Source organism: Sturnus vulgaris, chromosome 12 (assembly GCF_052056855.1).
Source record: "Sturnus vulgaris isolate bStuVul1 chromosome 12, bStuVul1.hap1, whole genome shotgun sequence".
Lineage (NCBI taxonomy): Eukaryota > Metazoa > Chordata > Aves > Passeriformes > Sturnidae > Sturnus > Sturnus vulgaris.
The window spans coordinates 2,702,068-2,712,273 of record NC_142254.1 but is presented as its reverse complement, the minus strand read 5'-3'; the positions used below and the strand labels follow the sequence as shown (position 1 = coordinate 2,712,273).

The 10,206-nt window shown below is 46.1% G+C and overlaps 1 protein-coding gene across 1 annotated transcript; it reads left to right on the top strand.

Annotated features, from left to right (window-relative positions):
• The first annotated feature begins 4,711 nt into the window (after window positions 1-4,711).
• Window positions 4,712-8,775, top strand: RRAD (RRAD, Ras related glycolysis inhibitor and calcium channel regulator). The gene is made up of 5 exons (XM_014892587.2): window positions 4,712-4,854; window positions 5,075-5,412; window positions 5,519-5,592; window positions 6,102-6,306; window positions 7,765-8,775. The coding sequence occupies exons 2-5, from the start codon at window positions 5,079-5,081 to the stop codon at window positions 8,040-8,042; spliced, it is 891 nt and encodes a 296-aa protein (XP_014748073.1). The 5' UTR covers window positions 4,712-4,854; window positions 5,075-5,078; the 3' UTR covers window positions 8,043-8,775.
• The last annotated feature ends 1,431 nt before the right edge of the window (window positions 8,776-10,206 follow it).

The window sequence follows — 10,206 nt, the reverse complement described above, 5'->3', positions numbered from 1 at the left end:
ATTTGAAGTTAAACTAAGACAGAGTGCTTTCCCCAAATATACCCCAACATATATTAGCAGTTTACTAACAGTCTGTGGAAAAGAAGCAGAGGAACTCCATGCCACAGTGAAATCGGATCTGCCCCTTGTGCAATTCCTTTTTTTTGGAGCCATGATTCACCTGGTTCCGCTGGTCATCAGCTTATCTAGCACTGGAAGTTTTGTAGCTTACTCAAAGCAGTGAGAAATCCAGAGCAGCTGAAAGATGAACCACATTTCCAGTTACTCTCGTCCCAAGTTATTTTTTGCACTTCTTTGCAAGTGTTTAAGACAGGCCTTTGCTTTACATAATGAGCATGGACTTAAAACGTGCCTATTTTATCATTCTCTACCTGGAAATGCAAGCAGTTCTGCATTCTTTTGCAGTGGTCTTTAGAATTTCTGGTCTGGAGCTGATAGAAGCACAGCAGCCATGAATGGCTTATTACCTTTGCAGCTATAACAATGGATTTAGTTGGGTTTCTGCTTGCATTTCCCCCTTGGCACTGTGTGTGAGCTTTCTAAGCTGTATCGATTTCTGTTGCCTCCAAAGCTCGTATTTCTCACATTATCATTGCAGCCCCAATTCATGGCTACCACTAGTCATTTAAAAATATTACCTGCCCTTAAATCCAGGAGTAGTTATGAGGGCAAGCTTGGCCCCTTGGCCACTGGGTGTGCTGCCTTCCCTCGGCACCATCCAAAGGCAGGGCCAGCATGGATGTGACATTTGTCACCTTCCCACAAAGGAGCTCGTGCAGGGCTGAAAGCTCCACCTCTGCTGGTTCTTGTACAGTTCCAAGAGCCCCTTGCTTTTACCCCATCCATTAACTACGAGACAATGGACTATAAACTTGTCTCTTGTGAAAAGGTCTGACACAAACTGAACCAGTTAGCCCAGGGCTGTTCAGCCCACACTAATTGTGATTTTAAGGGTGATGGTGAGGAAAACTTGATACCATATTTGCACTATATCCTACTTTTTGTAGGATAAGGAAAAAAATGTTGTTTTTCATTTCCCTGTACCCTCTATCTCTCTTGTTTAGGTTAAAACCCCAACATATGTCATGCTGCTGCCTCTGCCTCTTCTCCCAGTGGCCAGAGTGTGTCAGTTCTGTAATAAAAATAATAATAAATGCTGCTATTTCTTTCTCAGTCCAGGTATTTGGGAGGTAGCCAGGCTCATGCTTCTGCAGGAGTAGTGCTTCATATAACTTGGCAAGAACAGACCCTTGTGGGTATGTCTACCATTTGTATAGAAATGATTTCACCCACATAATGGCTGATTAATTAGACTTGAGCAGTGCAGATGAGTTGAAAAGTAAGGAGGAGAGAAACCCACAACTTCAGTGTAGAGCCACACTGAGAACAATGCTGACCCCCAAACCTCACTGCTGCTAATCCAGCCTTTGGGCTATTCAAAATATTCTTATTATTCCTAATCAGCTGTGAAACAGTTTTGATGTAAGAGAGCAGCAACCCCAAAAACTGCAATTCAGTAATAATATTAATTTGATGTAAAAAATATAAATGCTATTTATAATATGGCATTTGACCTTGAACAAACACTGATGAGGAAGAATCACATAAAGTTCATGCAACCCCCAAATTTTTCTTTTTTAAGCTGAAAATGCAAAGGAAAGGGAGTTAGGTGTTAGGTTTTACAGTGGTTTAGTTTAGTTTAGTTTTTTTAACCTACTTTATCACTGCACATTCTGCAAAGTCTGTGCTTGTCATTTAGACCGTGAAATGCCCTCTTCACCTAGCACAGAATAAAGGAACTCCTTTGGCTTTGTTACCCCAGGAATACATAACTGGAAAAACAGGATCAAACTGCATGTTTTACATTTTCCAGATGATGAAATGTACTCAGGCAGAGAGAGTGCACTAGAAATGAGCACTGGCACTTCTCAAAAACTTGAGGAAAAGTGAGAGGGAAAAGAAACAGAGAAAGAATAAAACAAAACAGATAACAGAAAAAAAGAAACTGGGTATACTACAACAGTAAAATGCAAAGAAAGGCACCGTAAGTGGAAAGTATATGAAACGAGGAAAATTAAAATAATGCAAAGATGAAATAAAACTGAAAAAATGTAACCTTTTTTTTTTAGAGAAAAGTAGAAGATAGAACAATAGAAAAAAAAGGTAGAAAAGCAAGGCATGAAAATCTCTCTTAAATAGAAATAAATTACAGTTCATGTGTCTGTTAGAAGCATGGTCCCACAGAAGTGGGAATGGAGGGCAGGTGGGAAGGAGATGATCCTAAAGTCCTTCTAAGAAACTGGAGGATCATAATTTGAAGCCTGTGGACTCATATGCACTCTACTGAACTCAGTGGGTGCCACAGTAATGTATAAATGAAAATACAATAATTGCAATAATTACCAGCAAATAGGAAAAATGCAGCAATCATTACCAGCAAACTGAACTACATGCTATGTGAAGAAATATGTAATGTTTCTTAAGTGATTAATCTGAATTATCAGCTAATGCCTTCCAGCTTCACAAAATAGCTGGATCTATTAAGATCAAAGGAAGTGACCCAGCTCGTGACCCCAGGGATGCCCTGGGCAGAGGGGAGCAGGAGCAGCCTTGGCACCGTGCTGCTCTTCCCTCCAGGAACGAGCACAGTCCAAGGCCATCTCACTTTCCAGTAAAGGACACTCGAAGAACCCAGTGCCAGGTCCTGAGCAGGATCCTGTGACCATGGTGGTATTCCATAACTGTTAATTCATTACTTGTACCTGAGTGCTGGCAAAATACCCCAGTGTTTGTCATGAAATCCTGAATTTTCTGTATGATTTCTACTGGGTAAAATTTTATTTTCAGTCCCTTTTCCTGCTGGAACACTGTTCTATCAAAGTTTTTTATTCATCACTTTGACATATGTCTTTCCTGATAGTTTTTGGCTAGCAAGTGGTCTATCTCACATTTACATCATTAAAACATCCATAATTCTCACCAGCAAAAGGCTTGGAATAAAATACAGCTTCTTTAAGTCATGTCAGTGAAATTCCCATTTTTAGTGTGTTTCCAGTCCAATAGTGCTCTGTGTGGCACAGAAGTGGCACTGTCTCTTTGGTTCTGTTGCTTCTCAGATTTCTCTTTTTTTCATTCAGAAAAGAATTAAAAATTCCCCCACTTCATATGTGACCCTGACACACAGAAAAGGCACGCAGCAAAGTCTGGTGTAAAAGACACAAAAACTTCCTAAAAATAGTTTCAGGTGACAATGTTAGGCAGAAAACCCCAGAAAATTTTAAGGAAGTCAGCTGAAGACCAACCATATCTAGAATTAATTAATTGTCTATAAATTCAGAAGGATCAAGGTGATTTGGCAGATTCCAGTTTATCCAACTAAGGTAACCACAATGTAATTCCAATGCTAACCATAATTTATTTAACATACGGTTCCAAATGCTAGCCAGAGGTTTCTAACCCAGCTCAGTTAGCTGAAGCACGCATGTTTTGCCACCAAACTCCGACTATTTAAATTGACAAGGCTATTTTGGTTGCTGTTTTGTGAGACACGGACAACTTGCTGCAAGCACTTGGTGATCTTTAACAACCACATTAACACTCCCAAATGCAGTTTATCAGCGTGAAGTGGCCAAAACCACCCCAAAAGCGTGGACTGGAGAATTATAATTGGCTCCTGAAAATAACAGAATATTCACCCACTTAGCTCAATCCCACAGAGTTTTCTTTTCCTTACTTTATTCCCTACATCTCTAACTTCGTTTCCATCACCTGCCTACTTCTGGCCTTCTTTCACCTTGTTTCTGGTTTGGAAACTCTAAAACGGACACGAATTTGATGGCAACCGTCCACGTCCAGAGTCACAGGGATTTTCCCGCTCTGCTGGAGCTGTAATCTTTCTGGAGCAGGGGCCGGGGCTATTTTGGCCATACAATGTCTGACATGATTCGGTTGCTAGGAAAACAACAAACTGTATACAGGGTGAGCCTCGCAGGAGACAAGTATAGTTAGTTATCTGCTGAGTCCTTTCTTCACCCGATCACATGCGAATGACTGTGCCACTCATGAGATAAGATTTTCACTGTCCCTCTTTGCTGCTCAGGTGAAAGCGAGAGGACAATTTGACCTTTATGTTTGATGTTGACCCCTCAAGCCGCTCACGCCGCCCGTGGGGCAGGGGCACTCCCGTGTGTCCCCCCCGGGCACGGGCGCTGGGGAGAGCCAGCACAGGGGATGCAAAGAGCGCATTCGGTATTTTCTAACACTGCTGTACACGCCAGGAGTACGCCCCAGGGAAGCTCCCTGAGCGCTCTGTGCACGGACTGGGAGGGGGAACGAGCGGCACACACAGAGCTAATGCTGGGGGAATTGCAGCGTGAGCATCCAGAGGGCAGCGGCGGGGCTGAGCCCGGCAGCCCCACAGGCTCCGGGGCCAGCCCTCGCCTCCCTCGGCGCTCGCTGCGGCCGAGCCGCGCTGCCGGGCGGGATCTCCGCGCTGACAGCGGAGCGGAGCCGAGCGGATCGTGCCTCCCGCACCCCCGGGGGGCTCCCGCCTCCTGCCGGGCTCCCCGCGCCGCCGCCGCCCCCGCGCAGCGCACCGAGCCCGCGGGGGCGGCGGCGCTGCCGAGGATGCGCTGGCGGAGCGCCCGGCGAGCGTCACGGCGGGGAGGGGACGGGACGGGAGGGACGGCCCCGCGCCTCCGCCGGGACATAAAGAGCGGCGCGGGGCCGGTGGCGACAGCAGCGCTCGGGGAGCTCCCGCGGCAGCACCGGGGAATCCCTCAGCGATCCCTCAGCGATCCTTCACCATCCTTCACCGATCCTTCACCGCGCCCTCGCTCCGCGCCGTGGCCCGAGGTAAGCGCGGCTGCGGGGCTTGAGCCGTGTGGGGCCGGGGCTGTGCGGGGCCGGGGCTGCGCGGGGCAGGGGCCGTGTGGGGCCGGGGCTGCGCGGGGCAGGGGTGGTGCGGGGCAGGGGCTGTGCGGGGCAGCAGGTGCTGCCGTGCCCCTAGCCCGGGGCTGACAGCCGTGCCGTGCCGTGCCCCCAGCCCTGGCTGACAGCCGTGCTCTCCCCGCAGCCCCATGACTCTGAACCGCGGGGACAAGCGGCGCGGCAGCACGCCGTTCGCGGCGCAGCAGCACCTGCACCGCCGCAGCATGCCCGTGGACGAGCGCGACCTGCGGGCGCTGCCGCCCGAGGATCTGTCGGGCTTGGTGCGCTGCACCTCGTACAGCCCCGGCGGCGAGCACCGCCAGAGCTGGGCCTCCGACTCCTCCGACTCCGTCATCTCCTCGGGCAGCGACTCGGACGGCAGCCTCTACAAGGTGATCCTGCTGGGCGAGCACGGCGTCGGCAAGACCAGCCTGGCGCGCATCTTCGGCGGCGTGGAGGAGTGCGCGGACGCGGAGGAGGCCGGTGAGGGCACAGCGGGCTCGGAGCCTCCCCTCCCAGGCAGGGATGGAGGAGAATAACTTCTTCTGCTGAAGTTTTTTTTTAACTGTTTTTTTTAAATTTTCCGCAGGAAATACGTACGACAGATCAATTATAGTTGATGGAGAAGAAGCATCTCTCGTGGTGTTTGATATATGGGAGCAGGTACTTACAGCTCTTTCCTCATGTTTTTGCTTTATGGCTTGGTCGGTAGCTCTCTTAAAAAAAAAAGAAAGTATAAATGGAACAACTATGCCTATTTCAATCAGATAAGTGACATTAAAAATCAGAATTCATACTGCCTTTTGTTATCTCTGCAATTAATTTCTTGTAGCTAGGCAGGCAGTTTAAAACCCTGAATAGAGCTGAGTGAGACTCTCTTAATGCTTTGAGTAATCAGTATCATACATGAGTAGCCCAGGGAATTACTGTAATATTAGAGATTGTCAATCTGATCAGTGTAGACCTGATATTATTTCTGGAAACGAGAGAAATTCCTTTTGTTTTGTATTTTAAATAACAAAATCTTTGAAGTTTTGGGCACATTGGCTTACTTTTACTGACTTTTTATAAGGCTAAGAACAGAATCTTTAAGGTGCTTAGAGTAATAAATCATCACTCAGTGTTGGTTGATTTTTCAGCACAATAAATCTATTTCTTGTCTGTTGTTTCAGGATGACAGCCAATGGCTCCAAAACCACTGCATGAAAATGGGAGATGCCTATATTATTGTATACTCAGTGACAGACAAAGTTAGTTTTGAAAAGGCTTCTGAGCTAAGAATCCAGCTGAGAAGAGCAAGGCAGACAGAGGACATTCCTATTATCCTTGTGGGAAATAAAAGTGACCTGGTCAGGTCCCGGGAGGTCTCAGTTGATGGTAAGAGACACTGAATTTTACAGGTGCTGTCTAAAGTAGCAGCAAAGGCTATGCAGGATTGTGGCCAATAGGAATGGTCTGAGTTTGATGTAGAAAAATGTGTGATTTGAGGATCTGGGGAAGTGGAGCCAGCTGCTTTGTGCTGAAGGGCTTGGTACCACAGAAAAAACACTGGGGATGGTTTGGGGGAAGATGTGTGGCTGTGCAGAGCTCTGAGCTGCAGTGTGTGTGAGGAAAATGCATCAGAGCTGCAGCTTCAGCACAGGACTGCTAAAGCCAGGCTTGAATTGTAGGATGCCTGTGCAGCAGCACTTGCCAGGCTGGGGATGTGGCAGTCTGAGCTGTGCTCTTTAAGGGCCACAGTGCCATGTCACAGAGCCCAGGCAGCCTCAGGAAAGGGGATCCCTGTGCAACCCTTGCTGCTGGAGGTGACTCCATCACATTTGAGCTGAGCTGGTGGGACCAGGCTCACACAACTCAAGTGTCTTTTTGTGTATCTTCTCCAGCTGTGATCAGTGAGAATTCTCTCAGCCAGTTCCAGCTGGCATTTAGGTACCTGGAGCACAGGAACCACTACCAACACCACAGTCTTGATTCTGCTTATTTAAACACTTTGTGAGGCTTTTTCTTTGGCCAGATTTTGTTTTGTTTTGGGGTAGGTTTTTTTGTTTTCCACTGGAAAGGATACTTTGAAATATTGGTGCCTTGATGATGAACACTTTCTCCCTATCTGGTTTGCCATGCTCCCAGTGTTTAATCCTGCACAGGGATTTGATTGGAGTTCATCAGGAGATTACTTTTTCAGGCTGGGGCAGGGCATGGTTGACCTGTCCTAGTTCTGACATCTGTACTTTCCTCAGGTTTACAACTCTGCTGTTATTTATCACAGTTGACTCTGGACATTTGTGCTGCAGCATGCCCAGAACTCTGAACATCTTGTATTTCAAATTCAGCCCTGATCAGATTCAGTGGTGCACAACTTTGTGACCTCTACTGATGTGTTCAATGACTTGACCTTGTGGCCTGTATCAGCTCCACTCCTATTGGTGTGGAAAACTCACTTGTTACAGCAAGGCAGAAGTGTAGAATTGTTCAGTAGCTTCCAGAATAAACCCCATTTCTTTCTGTACCTCACACTGTTCTCTATCAAACAGCAAGCATGCTTCCAAGGGCCTCTCCTAAATCAGCTTTAGCTCTTAAACAGTATGGGAACAGTCTGGCTGAAGGGATATTGCTCCATGCATTGGTTTCCATTGATCCAATAGCACAACAAAACCACGAGGAATAAGGGGGCAAAACCATGAGAGCAAATTTGGGTTTTCCTGTTTTGCAGTAAAGTTGTTTCATGGTGTTGAAGGCAGTTCCCTTGCTTAGAGGCAGTTTTAGTTTCGTGTTTGTGACGCTGTCTGTGAAGACACAGAGCCCTCTGCTCACCCTCCTGGTTGTGTTTGTGTGCAGAGGGCCGGGCCTGTGCTGTGGTGTTTGACTGCAAGTTCATCGAGACCTCGGCTGCCCTGCACCACAACGTGAAGGATCTGTTCGAGGGCATCGTGCGGCAGATCCGGCTGCGCAAGGACAGCAAGGAGGACAACGCCCGCAGGATGGCCAACACCAAGAGGAGGGAGAGCATCAGCAAAAAGGCCAAGAGATTCCTCGGCAGGATCGTGGCCAAGAACAACAAGAAGATGGCTTTCAAAGCAAAATCCAAGTCTTGCCATGATTTGTCTGTGCTATAGGAGCTTTGGGCAAGGGCAGGTGTGGCACACGGGATGAACAAGCGCCTGCCTGCTCAGAGAGCTGCAGATGATGCTCCTGGTGATAACAGCCCCGACCTTCCCTTTGGGACTCTCCTTAATGCCTTAAGGTGCTCAAACAAGGCTGGAAGTTACACTACAGTGCTTCATTGATAAACGGTTTAAGTTTCAGTGTGTGCAAGTAAATGAACTAACTTGAAATATGAGGCTTGACATGCCCATGTGTATGTTCTATATCTTCTTGTCTTGTGGATGCCAGAGGTGCAAAGATAAGAAAGGATAACTATCACCATAGACTTGTCTCGTTTGCAGAGCAAAACTTAAACTTGTACGCAGGCTCGTACACTCTTTTTAGTATAAAGCAAGCAATGATGAATCTTTTTAAACTTAAATGTGGGGAGGGAGGAGTAGAACCACAGTAGAATGAGAGAAAACAAATTCTATATATATATATTTAAATACAGAACAGATATCATTTTATGAAGTTAATTTGCACTTCCATTAACTGTTATTCAATTAATTGGTTACTTGTTTACATGCAGATTTTATAATAAAATATTATTTCCTGTTATAATAAACCGTGCTTTTCTCATAGTGTGCATAAAGAATGAGAGAGCAGTATTTTTATACTGACCTTTTTCCACTGTACAAAATGTACAAAATGTTATACACAGACTGAAGATTTACATGTGATAAAGTTCTGGAACAAGATAAATTGGGAAAATCGTCTGTCCTTTTCTTTAATAGAGAGTTTATTTGAGAAGTAAGCCCTGCTTTTGTGAACACTCTACTTCAACAGCTCTTCTTGGGAAGGGAGCCCATGACTCCTCATATTATTGCTCATCCTCAACCTGGTTCTCTTCAGCTCTGTCAGGAGCTGGGCGTTATATACTGCCTTTAGTGAGATTGATGTGCTGTGTTTATATTGATAAATTGAGCCCTGTAATGTCTGAAGTCCTCTCCTGGCTTGAAGGTCTTGTGTTACAGCCAATAAGCAAATGCAGGAGGTTGTTTTTTTCCTTTTTGGCAGCAGTATAATTGTCCAATCTTGTCCCACTCCTGTAGATAGCTTCCAGTGGTTTCAAGAAGTTCAAAGCAGGCTGGCAAGGGTGTTTGAAGGAGTTGTAGGATTCAGTTGTGTACAGTGGCCTTCAGTGCTGTTTTTTGGTAATTTAGTGTGTTATAATTGGTGTTTTTGCATGATTTTTCCCTATTTGCTATTAATGAAGTTAAAACCAAATGTGTTGCAGTGCAAGAACTGGGACTTGCAGCATTTTCTTTATAATTTCCTCTTCATAGGATATATTCTCTTAAAACCAATCCATAAACTCTGTTCTCAAAAGCCATAAAACACACACTCCTCTGCCTCTTTCCACTGTCCCTGCATGAGTTCAGTTCATGAGAGGTGGTTCCAACTGCCTGAGAGCCCAGTTTGTCCATGGTTTTAGAGTGGCTGAGCTTTCCCAAAACTCTGGGAGGCTTCCTCAGGTCTCACACCTTGCACTGGGCTTCCAGAGCTCGGGCAAACAACTCTCCATGGAGTTATCCCAGGGCTTGGGCCCTCCTCAGGGAGCAGTGCAGGAATTCACAGGGGGAATGCAGGAATTAGCAAATTAGCATTTCCTGCTGTGCTGCTGGTTAGATGCCCAGTTTAGCTTGAGTTGCTGCTAACAAGTCACATTTCTTGTGAAAAGAAGTGCTTTGTGTTCTGAGTGGTCTAAAGTGAATGATTCTGTCCGGCAGTCAAAGCTCACATTAACCTGAGCAGACACTTTAATTGGATTTGGCTTTATTTTTCCACTAGCCTTGCTTCCTGGCAAGCTATTTTCTGTTACATATCTATCACTATCTATTATATATCGATTATTATCCATTATGGGACATCTGAGCACTGTCAGAGTATGGCACCAGGCATCTCTGTACACGGAAGCTTCTAATGTCAACACCAAGGCAATTGCTCTAATCCTGAATATTCTACATCAAGAGTGTCCAAATCAGGAAGGTGCCAAGGTTAATGACAAACCTCCATCGTGTTCCCTGTTGGCAAAGCTTCAGACTTCTGTCTGCCCTTTGCTTTCACAGGGACCAGGAAAGGACTGACCTGTCTGATGGATTTATGGGATGAAATCCTGTCCATAATAAATGC

Excerpts from the sequence above, each read along its gene's own strand:
- RRAD (XM_014892587.2), top strand. The coding sequence starts at position 5,079 with ATGACTCTGAACCGCGGGGACAAGCGGCGCGGCAGCACGCCGTTCGCG. Across the intron at positions 5,413-5,518 it reads CGCGGACGCGGAGGAGGCCG|GAAATACGTACGACAGATCA; the intron begins GTGAGGGCACAG and ends AATTTTCCGCAG. Across the intron at positions 6,307-7,764 it reads CCGGGAGGTCTCAGTTGATG|AGGGCCGGGCCTGTGCTGTG; the intron begins GTAAGAGACACT and ends GTTTGTGTGCAG.